At 48.2% G+C, this 17453-nt stretch overlaps 1 protein-coding gene across 1 annotated transcript in view; it reads left to right on the plus strand.

Moving 5' to 3' along the window:
- Positions 1–316: 316 nt before the first annotated feature.
- The window catches only part of GLP2R (glucagon like peptide 2 receptor), a gene marked incomplete at its 5' end in the record, with an annotated part of 50381 nt that continues 33244 nt past the window's right edge, over positions 317–17453 (plus strand). Inside the window, 5 exon segments of the mRNA XM_084863937.1 lie at positions 317–373; positions 375–689; positions 7668–7755; positions 9625–9729; positions 13946–14064. Of these exon segments, the coding sequence (XP_084720063.1) occupies positions 317–373; positions 375–689; positions 7668–7755; positions 9625–9729; positions 13946–14064 (684 nt within the window).

Below are 17453 nucleotides of genomic sequence, written 5' to 3' on the forward strand. Positions count from 1 at the left end.
GCCCACGGAGGCCTGGACAGCCTCTGCGGCTGGGCTCAGCCCGGCCTGGGCAATCTTAACACCTTAGCAAAACATGTCTCCATCATGAAAATGCCCTCCTCAGAATTGGCTCGAGGCCCATCCTTTCTGCTGGCTGTTCCTCCGCTGTTCGAACCCGAGCCTGCCACGGCCAGGCCTCGGGGGTGGACCCTACGGGCCACTTGGCTTTTGCTCCTGTGCCTCCGCAGGGGACGTCCCAGAAAGCACAGCCGACTTGGGGGAGGTCTGGGAAAACTCTCGCTGCCTCGGGGGGGCGGACGGGGCTGAGCCACGGTTGATGAGAAACGATGGAGAGTCAGTAGATTGGTCCAGCCGGGTCCAGACGCTCTTGACGCGGGGTGGAGAGACTTTGTGCAAACATTTCCTCGCCGCACACTGAGGGATGCGACCGGGGGCTGCCTGCGGTGCATCGTGGGCTGTCAGACAGATGTGCCAGCCCTTGTGAAGGTGCTGCGAGGAAGATGAGGCTGGAACCGAGCAGGAGAGGGCCCGGGAGGAGGACCTCGGGGCCCCGGCCGGGGGTCTGGGTGTCGCCCACCCCCGTCCCTGCCTCCCCGGGGGCCAGCGCGCTCCCCTCCCGTGGGAAGCGCTCTCTCCAGTCCCCTGCGCGGCCCTTCCTCGCGCTGCTGCTTCTGGTTTCCGTCAAGCAAGTAAGAGCGGTTTTCATTATTATTGTTGTTATCGTTATCGGTGGTACGTTCTTTCTGATTACAGAAGCAGTCAAGGCCTCTTGTAGGCAATTTGGAAAATGTAAGACAGTATAAAGGCAATCTAATTCCAGCATCCAGAGGCCATCACTGTGAATATTCTGGCATATTTCCCTCAAATCCTTTCTCTTTGCACTTTTGACACAGCTGAGATGATGATGTAGAAAACGTTTGCATCCTACTTTCCCCTTTTTGTCCTAGTATAATCTTTCCCCAGGTCAGTACGAACTCTAAATAGCATTTAAACTCACTGTATATAACCTCCTGTCTGCTTTCATCATCCTCTTACATGTGAGGGTGTAGGGTGAATGGGTAGCTCTTTTTTTTTTTTTTTTCCTTTTCTTTCCTTTTTTTCCCCTCCTTTCCCTCCTTCCTTCTCATTATAGAAGTATAGGATGTCCATTGTTTTAAAAAATAAATTTATAAAATCCGAAGAGGGATAAATAACAGATGACAGCTCACTGTGATGCCACCACCCAGAGGTCACCCTCATTCACATTTTGGCGCTCATACTTCTACGATTTATTTATGTCTCTTTTTTAAAAACAACAACACAGGATCTAATCATAGCTGTTATCTCACAATATGCTTTTTTTCTTAACAAAATGCACTAAGAACACAGGCTAGCATTTTTTGACCACTTACTATGCAGCAGGTTCGGTGCCAGGCTGTCAGCAGCCCTGTGAGGGGAATTCTTTCATCCCATTTTACAGATGAGGAAACTGAGTCTCGGGGATTAATGCTTGTCAGTAAAGGTAGCTCCATGGCATGAGGTTTAAGGGCTTTAAGGAGGTATTCTAATGTATGTAACCGTTCTCTTTAGTCGGGCATTCCGGTAGCTTGTCTTATTCTCATCTAAGCTGCTGGAACCTTCCCTTTCCAAGGTTCCTGTGCTATCCGGGGCTGCCATGCGAAGAAATCCAGTTCCATTCATCTGAGTAAAGGAGGGGCCTTGAGGAATGTTCTCTTATTCCTTTGGTCCTTATGCACCTCCAAGTCCTAAACCCCTGCTGCCCCCTAGAGGGAGGGCTGGGTACCGGCTCTCATGTGGTCACCAACCAGGCTTTCTCTGGTGCTAGCCCAGGAGCAAGCAGGCAGGACCCCCCTACTGAATTAGAGCATCACAGCTCTCTCCAAGCTGACTCCAGGCCCTCATAGCAGACTGCAGGCACGAGCCCATCCATGGTCACCATCCATGCATGGTGACAGCCTCGTGGTCAGTGTCCAGAACATTTCCGAGGGGCAGGTGACTGCGGCCTGCCTCTAACAGGGCCAATGGGAAGGTTGACACAGAACCCTGACTCTTGCTTCAGTTCTCTATCTCACAGTAAAACTGAATAGATTCAGCTAACTGTCTAGTTTTCTTCACCTTCTACCCCAGTGGTTGGCAAACTCATTAGTCAACAGAGCCAAATATCAACAGTGCAACGATTGAAATTTCTTTGGAGAGCCAAATTTTTTAAACTTAAACTTCTTCTAATACCACTTCTTCAACATAGACTCGCCCAGGCCGTGGTATTTTGTGGAAAAGCCACACTCAAGGGGCCAAAGAGCCACATGTGGCTCAAGTGCCACAATTTGCCGACCACAATTCTACCCACAGCGAGGCACTGATGGCCTACGAGGACCAGGCACTGCTGAACTTGCACTTATCGTAAATCACCTTGCTCAAACCCACACCGAGCCTCTGAGAAAGGACGATTACTGAACCCATTTTACAGAAGGGGAGATGGAGATTCACAGGAGTTAAGTAATCACAGGTGATCATGTAGCTCGTGAGCCAGGAGGCCATTGTGTGCTTGAGGAAATGCGCCCTTTCTTCCCCAGCATCCCTTGCAAGCTGCTGGCATACGGGTATTTATCTGTTCGAACAGCAGACTGCGGGGCCTCAGGCCGGCTTATGCCACTGACAAAGCCGCCCCTTCACCCAACGTTCATAATCACTCATGTGCCTGTTAGCATGTTCCGGCCCCGCTCCGCCACCCAGTCTGTTTTCAGAGCCTCTGCCCTCTGTCTGTCCGGCAGTGTGTCTGTCATCCTGATGGCCCTCCTCCTGGTTCTGTCTCAAAGCCCCTAGTCTTCTCCACATGCTTACATGACAAGGCGTGGTGCAGACTTCCATGCTGAATTTTGCTCTGAGATGCTCTCTCCGCGTGGATTATAAATGACTGTGGTGTGTTTCCTGGCAGGATGTCTTTATAAAAATCCACGTAATGAGAAATTCTCAGGGATAGTTTTGTTTCTAAATTCAAGGAGAGAAATAATTCTGTCGCCCCCTTCTGCCTCCCCCTCCTTACAACTCATTTAAGCTAATTAGCAGTTGCCTTGGGCATCGAAACACAAACTCTTTAAGACTATTCAAGAAGTGAGTTCGTGCTCTTTCATACATGGCTGATGGGATTGTAAGAAGGTACATTTTTAGGTTAAAAAAAAGTTTTATTTGGCTAGGATGATAGATTGGCGTAAGTACGTTATCAAACCCTCTAAAAATGTGTACTTTATGACCCAGAAATTCCAACTCAAGAAATGTCTCCTAATAAAGATGTGCTCATGTGTTTAATTCAGAGTATTTTCATTACAGCATCATTTATATTAGCAAAAAGCTAAAGCAACATAGACGTCCAAAGCTAGAGAATTTAAAAATAAATTATACCACATTCATCCCCAGAAAATGACTGTAGCTGTTAAAATGGTGTTTTAGAAGAATGTATCTCTCAGTGAAAAAGAGGCCCCAGAACAGCACAATTTCCTTTTTGGTTAAAATAAAAAAGAGAAGAACAAGGATGCCCGTGTGCAGAGATAATAACTTCTGAGTAGTAACGTTGGGCTTTTATCTTCTCCCTTTTTGCTTATCTGTAATTTTAATTTTATTTACAATGACATATATTCCTTCTGTGACAAGTAATATTAGAAGATGTATTTAAAGCAAGTCAACAGAAGAATGTTTCCCTGAATCCCTTCTCAGCCAAATTAGTCATTGATGCTGTTATGTAAGCAAGAGAAAGAGGAATCAGACTTGAGCTGGACTTTTCCAGAAGAAACATCACCCGTGTACCTCCTTTCCTCTTTACTGTTTGGACCTGGCTGTGATTGAACTTGGATTTGCCTCTTGTGTCTTAGGACATGCACCTGGGGAGACAGTCAGAGTTTGCCTGGCTCTCCTAAACCCGTGGTCGGCAAATTTCGGCTCTCGAGCCACATGTGGCTCTTTGGCCCCTTGAGTGTGGCTCTTCCACAAAATACCACGGCCTGGGAGAGTCTATTGTGAAGAAGTGGTGTTAGAAGAAGTTTAAGTTTAAAAAATTTGGCTCTCCAAAGAAATTTCAAACGTTGTACTGTTGATATTTGGCTCTGTTGACTAATGCGTTTGCCGACCACTGTCCTAGACTGACTAAATTCAGTGTTTTAGTGTTTCTTATGGTTTGTCTTCTTTTCTGTTTTTGAGCATGGCCATTAGTCATGGCAAAGAGCAGGGGTGGGGGAGTGTTTATCCAGGGACATCTCACATAAAGGACTGGTTTTATTGTCTCTTCCTCAGCCAGGTCCCAGGGAGGGCCCCAAGCACACACACAGCCCTTTAGCCAAGAAAGGTCTTACTTTTATGACTTGGAAGATTCTGGAAGTTTACAATTTATTTATCAACTTCTCTGCTAAACTTATAAAAACAATATAGAGTTACTTATGGTCCCATTAGGATGCAAAACATCCTAACGTAGGGGTGTCGAACTCAATCAGAGAAGGGGCCAAAATCTAAAATCCAGCCTAAATCGCGGGCCGAATGGTTTACTGAACAGTCATAAACTGACAATGTCATAAACTGACAGCGGAGTGCAGTGATGACAGCGCGGTGCGGGCCACATTGCAAGGCCTGGCGGGCTGGATTTGGCCCGCGGGCCTTGTGTTTGACACATGTGTCCTAACGTGTTAATAAACTTCCATTTGCCTCTTGGGCCATTCGCAGAGAGATATATTACTAATGGGGATTCAAAACTCATTAAGAACGGAAACCAAGGGATACATGCCAATTATGTCATCATCAATATCACCATCATCATCATTTATTGGCTAATCTCAGGGTTCCCAACTGGTGTGCTAAGGTGCCCCAGGGCATGCTGTGAGTTCACAGGGGTGCTGTAAGATATTTTAATTTTTTGAGGGAAGCAGCGATCCGTGACATCTGCCAGATGCTGTGTGAATTACTAACTTGAGGTAGTTCATGGTTTCAATATTATATCATGCTGCATTCCTTTCGAAGACGTTGTGTTTGTGCAAAGCTGGGTTTTCTGAAGTTGCTGTGATAAAGAGCAAGTACTGCACAAAAGTCAATGTGGAACCAAGGTGGTGGTGTCTGGTCTGAGTCTTAGGTTTGAGAAGTTGTGCGCTCTCCAGTGGGCACTAAGTTGTTAGGATGTAAGTACTTACTGAGCTGTTTGGACCTACCTGCTTAATAAGTGGAACGCTAGATATTTCTTTTAGCATAAGGGTGCTGTGGAATAATTATTGAGACACCAAAGGCAACAGGAATTGAGAAAGTTTGGGACCCTCTAGTCTAAGAATGACAGTATTTGTTTTTCAAAAAGTTGGCCGTGATGCTCTGAAAGAAATGCAAAGAACTACTCACACATGTGATCATGAGTGCTGTAATATTGCGGGGCGGGGGGGGGGGGGGGGCGGGCAAGATTGGACTAATTACTCAGGAAGTGAAAACTGGCTACTGGTTAAGCTCATAAGAGTTGTGATTTTTGTTTGTTTCATTTGTTCTATGGGTTGTTGTTTTTTCTTGTTGGTTTTGTTTTGTTCAGGGTGTGTGTGTGTGTGTTTGAATACCTTTAGGTGGAGTATTTGCCCAATTTACAACAGTTCCTCACTCCCTATTGTTGTACCTGTCTACTTCGTTCGTTCAGGTTATCTACCTGGTCAAGAGAGCACATGAGTTTGGTCATCCTCATGAGGGAAACAAAGCCTCAAAGCCAACTGATTACCGGGCTGATCTTAGCCCAGATTCCATGTTCATGTCCCCCTCACCCCGCAATTGTGCCTCTGTTTCTTTAGTGGGAGAATGAGGACAATAACTCCAGCCCTGTGCTAGGTAGGGCCTTGTACTCAGAGATGAAAGGCATATCTCAGCCCTCACAGAATGTATGGGGTAATGAAAGCGATGGACAAGTCACTCGCCGATGGCAGTACAATGTGATGGGCCATAGGACTCGGTCAGGTGTAGTGTCAAAAAACACTGGAAAGAAGGCTTACCAGCTCAAGACTTCAGTAAGAGAGGTGGTCAAGGGTGGCCAGGGCTCACAGGCTTGAGTGGAGGCTTGAGTGGAGGCTTGAGAAATGAGTAGAGAGAGAGCTAAGTGAAGACAAGGGTGGGAGAAAGTACAAAGATGAGAAGTTGTGGAAGAGCAGGACTGAAGTTGAGAGACTTGGACTGGGTGGTTGAGTGAAATCTTGAGTCAACAAAGCCAAGGATGCAAGACTTTAGGCAAGAGAGCTCTGCCCTCAGTCTGCCCTGTGGACCTGTTGCTGGAACAGTGGGAAGGGGAGACAGTGGCACCAGGCCAGAGGTGGAGGAAATGGGAGGCAAGGCTGGACAGAAACGTAGGACAGAATGTGGAGGTGAGGGAGAGGAGCAGAGGACAGCTCCTGGTTTCTGGTTTGTGACTGAGACGACAGTGGTGCCAGCACTGAGCCAGTAGGGAAAGAATCTGTTTGGAAGCAGGTAAGAATGTCACTTGACCTTGTATGCCGGCCAATATATACAGTCAACCCTTGAACACTATGGGTTTGAACTGCATGGATCCATTTATATGTGAATTTTAAAAATAAATACCCGGACTGTTTTGATCTGTAGGTGTGAGTCTGAGGATGTGGAGGGCTGGCTGTATGCATTGACCTGCACCGTTTTATTTAGGGGACTTGAACAACTGCAGAGTTGGCATCTGCAGGGGGTCCTGGAACCAGTCCTCCACAGACACCAGAGGACAGCTAGGTTTCGGGGAAATTAAAAGTTATACATGGATTTCTGACTGCGTGGGGTGTGGTATCCAAACCCTAAGCCCATGTGGTTCAAGAGTCCACTGTGTTGCCGAAACCGGTTTGGCTCAATGTATAGAGCGTTGGCCTACGGACTGAAGGGTCCCAGGTTCAATTCCGGTCAAGGGCATGTACCTTGGTTGCAGGCACATCCCCAGTGGGGGTGTGCAGGAGGCAACTGGTCGATGTTCCTCTTTCATCGATGTTTCTAGCTCTCTATTTCTCTCCTTTCCTCTCTATAAAAAAATCAGTAATATATATATATGAAGTGGTACACAGTTAGAAGTTGTTAGATAATCCAATCTCCAAGAAAGCAAAAAAAAAAAATATTCTGTATAACTAAGTTTCTATGGGATGAGATAGTTTAATGTCAAAAAGAAAAAAATCCCAAAGCCTTCAGTAACAGAGCATCTATCTGCCCACTGTCTTTGACTCTGAACCTTCAGGCACCGAGGTGGGCTGGGCTGGGGTGAGGTGGACACTGAGGCTGGGGTACAGACCCCTGCAACTTCTCTGGCCCTTCTCTGACACACGATTGAGTGTGCTGCCCCTCTCTTTGACATCCACATGGTCTTTGAAGCCAGCAACTATTCATCTGGTCAGATATGAAAATTCAGGATGAGCATATTGCATCCTCTTGAGATGTAAGCCTTTCTTAAAGACTTTGGGAAAAAACAACAACAACAAACCTTTTATAGTTGTATTGAAACCACCATGACTAGATTATGGAGTAAATATAAAATTTATATGTATCTTTTAAATAGGACATAAGATGCCAAACAAATTCTATTTCTTGGTGGAAGGTTTGAGAATCATGATATTAGTCGATCACAAGGCCACTTCTGTGCTTGCAGCTAAATAGGGGTCAACACAGTGTTTTCTGCTCAGGTTACAGGATCTCTCCTTGAGGAGACAACTCGAAAGTGGGCTCAGTACAGAGAGAAGTGCCTGAGAGACTTACTCAAAGTACCTTCTGGTAAGCACACGTATTCGTTATTTATGGCTGTGTAACAAATGGTCCCAAGGCTTATTGTCTTTAAACAATAATAAAAATCATTTGCTATGTCTCAGGCTGAGCACATTGGGGATGGCTTGGTTTTGATCTACAACATCTGGAAGACTCAGAGGCTGGGGTGAAATCATCTGAAGTCTCGTTCACACCCATGTCGGTGGGTTGGCGCTGGCTCTCAGCTGAGAGTCGAGCTGGGGATGTGGGCCAGAAAAGTTCCACGTGGCCTGGGCCTCCTCACAGCACATTGGCTGGGTTCCCAGGGCAAGCATGACCACAGGTCAGGTCTCATTTTATGACCCAACTTCAGAAGTGCCTTCTGCCATGTTTGGTTGGTCAGACAATTACAAAGGCTTACACGGGTTCCAGAGAGGAATCTCCAACTCTTACAGTAAAAGGACAAGTGAGATGAGGTACATATACCTGTGGCATCTTTGATGAAAGCCACCTGTCACAGCACACTCACCACCCAATCACATCACTTGAGCCACTGTCATAGATTAACCAGGGAATCTCCTGAATGTGTGCTGAGTGGGCTGGGGGGTCTTCAGTCTCAGGTGGGAACTGAGTCACAGCATTTCTTTTATCCAGGTCTGCACCATGTTCAGGTTCAGGTTTGCTAGTAGCTTGGTCAGTCCACTGCTTCTCCTACCCACATACTGACTCTTTCAGTGTGTCCAGATTTTTTACTTTTTAAAGAAAAAATAAAATTAATAAGGAGCATTGGCTCACTGCCTCTGAGCGCTGGGGACCGTGGCTAAAAGCTCCTTGTCTTCTGGGCTTCCTGCAGATCATTTCACTCAGGCCCTGGAGGCTGACAGACACTGGAAACTCTCCGTTCATTTTCCTGACCCAAAGGCAGTGCCAACCTGCAAGCTGCCCCCTTCTCCCTGGACCGATTCCTTCAGCCCAGGCAGGCAGCAGTCGAAGCTTGACCCGTTACAGGAAGCATCTCCCACTCTGAGGAATACTGCTTTCCGAGGTCTTCATCTCGAGCCCGCTCTGAGCAGCTCAGCCCCGCCTCACACAGATGCTGGGTGCTGATCCCTGGCGGCCAGGTCCGCAAGGTGCCTGAGCTGCTCATATCTGGCAGATCTGCGCTTGCAGGACCCCGAAGCCAGTAACCTTGCTGCTCACCCTGAGATCTAGCCTAGTCAGGAGCAGATGGTGGGGAATGATGCTTGGTTCTCAGAAATGAGGAGCCTGCCAGATAGACCTTTGGGCTCCATCCTGAAACCCTTTCTGTAGCCTCTCATCACCAAGCACTGCCTGCTGTGTGCATCATCCCCTGAGCCTGACGTGGCCCAAATATTTCATAGTAATCTACAGGTTACTATTCAAATGGAGAAACATGACCGACAAGAAACTTCAGTTCCACAGATGCCCTTCCATCTACTGGTCCTTTTGCCCATTTCACAGGAAGAGTTTTCCAGGATCTAACTGGTGAAGGTTTGACAAGTATTTAGTAAGTTATGGAACATAAGGTGCTGGCTGAATCTCCAAGTGTCCTCCTGACCCCGAGTTTCTGTGAGAGTCCGTTCGTGTAAAGTAAACCGAAGTCAGAGTGACGTACACATTGACGTAATTGATGAGACCGCTGCCAGAGGTCAGGCTGGTGAGACAGAGCCACAGTGCTTGGCTGCACTAGCATTCTGTCTGCATATTGTTCCTCATGCTAGACCTTCCTGGAGAGTGGGATGTCATGTTGGTCCCTGTGTCGCTGACTATAGCTTCTGATGCCCGGAAGGTGGGCTCCGGTCTCCCAGTGCCTCTCTCTCCATCAGTGGGCCTGATGCTCCAGCACCGTAGTTCACCCCTCCCTTCTTCTCTCCGCAGGCATATTTTGCAATGGAACCTTTGATCGGTATGTATGCTGGCCCCATTCTTCTCCTGGAAATGTCTCCGTTCCCTGCCCTTCATACCTACCTTGGTGGAGTGAAGGTAATGTCTCATTTTACCAATTCCTGACAGTTTCCTGAAAGGCTGGTCCTCCTGGTAGACCAGCCAGGGAGCAGTGAGAGAAAGGGCTCCAACCAAGAGCTTTTCTCAAGTCTTCGTCTCCCACAAAAGGTTTCCTTCTATGGTTTCCTGTCCGTGATCCAGGAAATCTTAGAAGATTTCCTGTCTTCTGCAATTCTGTGCTGGATGTTCTATTAATATAATTGTCCTCTTTTCTTTGAAATGATAGGGTCCAGGCCTGGCTTCCACAGAATTTGCTGCAGTGAGGGTCAGAATTATCACTATCCTGCAGAGCAGGAAGAGGTGGGGAGAAAGAGGGGATGCTCACATCCATACAACCTCAACCACCCCGGCAATAGCATTGGGAGGCAGTGCTATTGAACTGGTGTTTTTAAGCCTCCTGGGACTTGGATGGAGAATTTAACCCTTAGCTTGCCCTGGTCCTGCTTCAAGGAAGTGACTATTATTTAGGTTGTCAGGATGCTATCCCATCCCACCTGCCCCAGCAAGTGGCCTCTTGGTTGTTTCACTGGAAGGAGGGAGGAACAATGACTGGTGAGAACTCTTTAGCCTTTGGCCAAAGACCATGGACAAATAGGAGCACAGGTGAAATCTTGAGGACTATTCTCAAGAAACATACGCAGTTACAAAATTTCAGGCAAAACAAAGTGAGAATGGGTTTCTGAGAAGGCGAGATGGTGATATTTTGTATTGAATTTCAGCCCAGGAAATGGTCTGAAATTTGGTTTCCAATTTTTGAGGCTTCTGGTGACAAGTGGGATTTTTCAAGGAAGACGCACTTCTGGGTGGGAGCGCTCATGAAACTGTCCTCTGGAATCAGCCCAGGAGACACGAGGATGTGAGGCTCCAGGGAAGGTGAGAGGAAAGACGTAGAGAGCTTGCTGGAGCCTAGGGTTCAGCTCAGGGATGAGTGAATAACATTGCTCAGGGAGTCAGGAGCTCTAAGGTTAGACCCCTCCCACCCCCATTCTACACTCAGACTTTTGGCAAATTGCCAGAGCCCTCAGAACTGCGGTTTTGTCTGTAATAGCCAACACTTAAGTTCGTCCTGAGGAGTAAGTGAGAAGGCACTCACCGAGTCAGTCACACAGTAGGTGCTTCGTCAATGGGAGCTGAAGCTGAGACTGCGTCCAGCTCCTTAAATGCGCCCCTTTTCCCCCCTGGTCTTTAAGGCCCCAATTGTGGGTGGTCTCCTCAAGGGCACGTGAACAGACCACCACCACCAGCTCCACCAGCTCCCTGTTCCTTCCCAAGAACTGAAAACAGAGGTCCGTTCACTTGAAGCAAAAAAGTGATCGCAAATCCAAACGTACAAAGAAGTGGAGTTAAGGCTTAAAACAAATGAGTGTGGGCTTCTAGAATGTGCTAAGGGGGATGTGATTCGCAAAAGGTAAGAAGTTGTTTTTTCACTCAACCTTTTGTGTGTTAAACCTTAAGAATCCAGATGGGTTCTTGCAGTAAAAGGAAAACGTGGAGCCAGCGGAGGGGGTTAGAGAAGTCGGGATGGACAAGCATTTTTGTGAGGTAAGGTTAGAGGGGGAGCAGTGCGCTGAGAGAAGGGAGCCTGAGGGAGGGCGGACACAGGCTGTAGCAGGGGACACAGGCTGCAAGAGCACATAAGACTGAGGATGAGGCAGGAAACTATATGCTACACTAAGGGTTTTAACTTGCCTCTGTAGAGAAGAGTATGTGGAGCTGCTGAAGGTGTTAAGGCATGAGAAGGACACGAGATGTGTGGTGTGGGGAGATGATGTTGGTAGCCGGTGGCTGTTGGGCTGAGGCATGGAGGGGTCAGGGAGGCAAAGCTACTTCAGTGGTTCAGAAAAAGAGATGGTGAGGGTATGGATTCAGGCATAGGCAGGAGGTTGGAGAGAACAGGAAAGCGTTTTTAAAATACCGAGGATAGAACAATCAAGACTTGTCATCATGCCGAGACCAGTTTGGCTCAGTGGATAGAGCGTCGGCCTGCAGACTAAAAGGTCCCAGGTTTGATTCCGGTCAAGGGCATATACTTGGGTTGTGGGCACATTCCCAGTAGGGGATGTGCAGGAGGCAGCTGATCAATGTTTCTCTCTTATCGATGTTTCTAACTCTCTATCCCTCTCCCTTTCTCTCTGTAAAAAATCAATAAAATATATATTTTTAAAAATCAATAAAATATATTTAAAAAAAAGACTTATCATCAGGGGGAAGTGAGTATTGAGGGACAGAGAAGAGTGAGAAATAGAGGAGAGAAAACCATCCCTCATCCACCTGGCCCCCTTAACATCCCTCATTTGGCTAGTAAGCCAAGTCCCTGGCTCCTTTCCTCCTCCACCTCTGCGCCTCTCCCACCCCCACTACTCATCTTTGCTCTCAGCCATTGCTCCCATCCTCACTGGTCCCCTGCCTCAGGTCTGGCCCCCTTCCAGCCACCTTCACAGAGTTTCCTCAAATGCATATTGGATTATGTTGGCTTATCACCAACACCACTAAATGGTGCTCCGGACCTTCCATCTCATGGCCCCGCTGACCTCTCTAGCATTTTCTCCCGTCTCCACTCCAGCCAAACAAACAACTCCCAGGCTCCTACACCAGCACAGCCATTCCTGCCCGGTGCCTTTTCCCACACTTTTCTGTCTATAACCCAACTTTAATCCTTAGCTTGAAACTTCCATTCTTCTAGAAAATTCTTCTGACTGCTCCCCAAAGTGCAATGCCCCCCGCTTTTCTGAGGCCTCTTAGGTTCCTTAGCGTCTACAGCACTTGGTGGCACGTGAGTGTGTACATCTCCTCCCCCTGCTAGACTTGGAGCTGAGTCTCCTTGGTCCGTGCATCCCCAGCACAGAGCAATGATGGCTGATGTGGAGAACACCGTGTCCTGTGGCATTGCTGTCATTCACTCATCCAACAAATAGTTATTGAAGACCTACTGTGTGCTGGCCATTGTTTTCAGTGCTCCGATATATTAGTGACCAAAACCCGAATACAATTCCTCTCCTTGTGGGGCTCATATTCCAACCACAGACAAACAACAATCAAGAAACATCACAGACAAGTAAAGTATAGAGAGGATTTGAGTGTGATGTGTTTTTTTTTATTTTTATATTTGATTGATTTTTTACAGAGAAGAAGAGAGAGGGATAGAGAGTTAGAAATATCCATGAGAGAGAATCATTGATCAGCTGCCTCTTGCACACCCCCCACTGGGGATGGGCCAACAATGTACATGCCCTTAACCAGAATAGAACCTGGGACCTTTCAGTCCACAGGCCGACGCTCTATCCACTGATCCAAACCGGTTTCAGTGAGTGCAATGTGTTTTAACTAAGATGGGAGGGAAAGAGATGGGAAGGTTGGAATGGGCTTTATGACAAGGTGATGCTTTAGCAAAAACTTAAAGGAGGTGAGGGGTTTAGCCAATGGAGGAAGAGTGTTCAGCAGGGAGGAGTTGATGAGTGCAAGTTGCACAGTATTCGGGCAGCGTGTCTGATGTGTTCCACAAGGAGCAAGGAGGCCTCTGTGGCTGGAGTGGAGGGGGAAGGGAAGCAATGGGAGGTTAGGCCAGGGAACATTGGGGCCGGACCCTGCAGGACTCTGTGGGAGACCCTGGGACTCTGACCTGCTTTCTGAGCGCCCTGGGATGAGTTGGAGTGAGGCGTCCCATGATGTGACGACATGTGTTTAAGTTCACTCTGACGGCTGGCCTAGCGGAGGCGTTGACAGGTATTGGAAGGGTTCACAATAGTCCAGGTGAGAGGTGAGGGTGGGTCTTGTGCTGGCGGTAGCAGGAGGTGCAAAAACGGTGGTCGGATTCTGGATGTGTTGGAAGGTAGAGACAGCAGGATGGGCTGATGGACCAGAGGAAGGTATGACAGACAGGAAGCAGGTTGGGGCCAGCCCTCTGAGAGGATGGGTTTGCCATCAGCGGAGGCAGGAAGACCTGTGGGTGGAGCAGGTTTGAGGAGAAGATGAGGAGTGTGGGTCAGGGCTTCTGAGGAAATGTAGAGGCTTTTCTGTTTTTCTTTCCATCCCAAATAAACAGCAAGGATGCTAATGAGTCGTCGCCCCCCTCCCCCCCCCCCCCCCGGAAGTAAAAATCCCTTTTCCCTGGGATTTTCCACAGCTTGGCCGAGGAGCAGGCCTCCCCACGTGCTCAGGGAGCCGACCTTTCCCCTAGAGCTGTGTTTACTTGCAGAGAACCCGGGAAGGGCCTACAGACGCTGCCTGGCTCGGGGCACTTGGCAGACGCTGGTGAACCGCACCGTTTGGCAGGATGACTCCGAATGCTCTGAGAACCACAGCTTCCAAAAAAAAGTGAGTGCCCTCGGCTCAGTGAGAACGTGCCAGGGGCCGAACCGCCCTGCCCTGCCCCAGGCCCTCCATGGCCCTCCATGGCCCTCCATGGCCCCTTGGCTTAGGGGCCACACGGAGAGCCCTCCCCAAGCTTGCCTGCACTGGATTCACTTTTGCTGCCGTTGCCTCTCCCTGGAACACCTCTCCTCAGCTCTTTTGTGCTTCGTCTTCCTTTTTAAATATATATATATTTTTTATTGATTTCAGAGGGAAGGGAGAGGGAGAGAGACAAAAGCACCAATGATGAGAATCACTTATCGGCTTCTGCATGCCCCACACTGATCCCCAGCCCGCAACCCAGGCACATACCCTGACTGGGAATTGAACCGTGACCTCCTGGTTCATGAGTCAATGCTCAACCACAGAGCCATGCCAGCCAGCAGCTTCTCCTTACCATTCAGGTTTCAGTCAATGTCTCCTTCAAAGTGAAGTCTTTTGTGGCCACCCCATCAGGAGTGGCCACCGCACCCCATCATGCTCTGACATGCTCCCATGCTTGCCTCTCTGTGATGTAGCTTCCTCCTTTGAAAGTGGACTCTGTGGTAGCAGGTGGTGCATGGGCCTGAGGGAACACAGTGAGCCCCAGATTCCAAGCTGAGGGTCGAGGGTCAGACAGCCCTGTTTGCTGTCCAGACTCTAATTCCTGGCTCTTCATAGCCAGACCCTTCCCCTCTCTGTGACCCTGCTTCCCATCCACCCCGGGGATAGGATCTATTGCACATGGGCACTGTGAGGATATACATAGACACAATTGTTAACAGACATACAGTTCTCCAGAGAGAACCTGAGCCCTAGTCAGCACCCTTGGGTGGAAGTGAACACTGTCATCAGGGCCCAGAACTGTGACTGGCAGTGGGTCTCCATAGCTGCTCAGCAATGTTCATTGGGCGCACAAGCCAATCCATGCCTCATTCTTCCACCCACACATCTTCTTTCCAGGACTCTATTCTGGAAACTCTTCTCCCCAAACACCTCCTGTTTGTACACATCCCACTCACCTTCCTTCAAAGTGAGAGCCAAAGGTAGCACAGACAGAGGGAAGGTGCTTGGGAATCAGAGGTCTAGGGCCACATCTGGGCTTCTTTCAGCCAATCAGACGTGACGTGCCTCCAAAATCTAGAGTCTCAGGTGGCACAGGGTCAAAGTGGAGGTCCCTAGAGATGCCAACAGAGAGTTAGGATCGACACAGTTGGAAAGGGAGGGACATCACTGAGTAGGCTTCAGGATTGCCCTGTCAGATCAGAGAGAGAGGCAGGGATCAGGCTGGACTGGAGGCAGAGGCAGGGGGACAGGCAGGAGCCATTGCAGGAACTCAGCCCAGGAAAGAGAGAGAGAGAGAGAGAGAGAGAGAGAGAGAGAGAGAGAGAGAGAGAGAGAGAGAGAGAGAGAGAGACACCGAGCAGTGGGGTGCAGAGGAGAGAGACTGGATTTACAGGCTCCTGTGGAGGGAAACAGGCTGGGTGTGTATGAGAAGGCAGAGTCAAGGGCAACAGAAAGCTCCGGTTGGCTGGGGACCTGAGGAGCTTTGAGACCAGGAAGACTCCTTGCCCTTTCCTCTGTCCTGGGTTCTAGACAGTTCACAACCACTTCTGAGTTCTCTGCCCTGATTGCAGACTGCAAACCACACCTGCCCCTGCCCCACGCTTGGGCTCACAATGCCTGGTAGGCATTGCATGCCTGGGCTCTCCAGTCTGTACCATCTTCCTCTCAGACACGAAGAGCCTCCATTTGACCCTCACCCACAGGGAATTCTTTCTAAACCCCTTTTCACTTTATTACCTGATTTAAGTTAACAGAATTCTATGATTCTTTCACAGTTTTACCATGTGACAGGTCACACCCTTACGGTATTAAGATGATACCCCTGGTTGAATGGGATTCAGCTTTTCTCAAGCATCTGTCTTACTTTCTCCAGGAACCAGACGCGTGCTAATTGAATGGCTTGAATTAGACAAATTGTCTTTCTTATCTTCCCTTCTGAACTAAGCTCCTTGAGAACAATGACCAAATCATAGTTCTATTTCAGTGGTCGGCAAACTGCAGCTTGTGAGCCACATGCGGCTCTTTGGCTTGAGTGTGGCTCTTCCACAAAATACTGTGTGCAGGCGCGCACGTACAGTGCGATTGAAACTTCGTGACCCATGCGCAGAAGTCGGTTTTCGGCTCTCAAAAGAAATTTCAGTCATTGTACTGTTGATATTTGGCTCTGTTGACTAATGAGTTTTCCGACCATTGTTCTATCTGAATAGCCACCACCCTGTCCCTGGCCTAGTACCGGGACGCACTGGGCCTCAAGTAACCTAGTATTGTAAAGCCTTCACATACAGTGGGCACATAATAAATCCTGAAGAAATGGTGTCACTGATTCTGAGTCAGTGGGTGTGTGGTGGAGCCCAGAAATCAGCTCTGGTGCTAAATGGGTGATTCTCATGTGCAGCTGAGGCTAGGAACCGAGGCCTTGGGGAGGATTCACCCGCAGGTGCGAGATGCCTGCTGCTTCCTCTGGACTTAGGTCTGCAGCGGCCCAAGTCAGTGGACAGGGACAACAACACTTTGCAAGACAGGAAGTAAAGATGACTCTCTTTAGAAAAGTGAGGACAAGGGCACTGCCTCCTCCCCTTGGCAAATGGCTAGATTTCGAAGAATTCAAATATTTAAAAGAACAAAAAAAACAAAACCAACTTCTGGTCATGTTTACCTGTGTTTCTAATAGAGGGTTGAACTCTTGCCCAAAAAAGGCTAGTGTTAGTAAATCTCTGTCCTTTAGAGTTTTGGCAAACAAAATATGTTTTCCCAACTGACAACACAGTGGGGGTCCTTCAGCACATTAAAAAGTGCTTTTAAAAGAGATTGTGCATGTGTCTGCACATGTGTGCATGTATGTGTGCACATGCATAAGTATTAACAAGTATGTTTAGGTTCCTTGGTATAGCATTGTGCTTAGAAGTTTTAAATAAATTGTTATCTTGCCTTACTTCAGGCTGTGTCCTTTGCTCTTATAAAAATTCTTCCTATTCTCAAATACAAAATTTAATTCCTATATGTTATAATTTCAATTTTAATGATACATTTTAATTTTTAATATCCTATATAATAAAAGGCTAATATGCAAATCAACCAAACAGCAGAACAACCAATTGCTATGAAGCGCACTGACCACCAGGGGGCAGATGCTCAATACAGGAGCTGCCCCCTGGTGGTCAGTGTGCTCCCACAGGGGAAGAGCTGCTCAGCCAGAAATTGGGCTCATGGCTGGCAAGAGCAGCGGCAGTGGCAGGAGCCTCTTCTGCCTGTGGCAGCACTAAGGATATCTGACTGCTGGCTTATAGGGAGCAGGCCTAAGCCATCAG

Source organism: Pipistrellus hanaki (genome assembly GCF_964339955.1).
Source record: "Pipistrellus hanaki genome assembly, chromosome: 16".
Classification (NCBI taxonomy): Eukaryota; Metazoa; Chordata; class Mammalia; order Chiroptera; family Vespertilionidae; genus Pipistrellus; species Pipistrellus hanaki.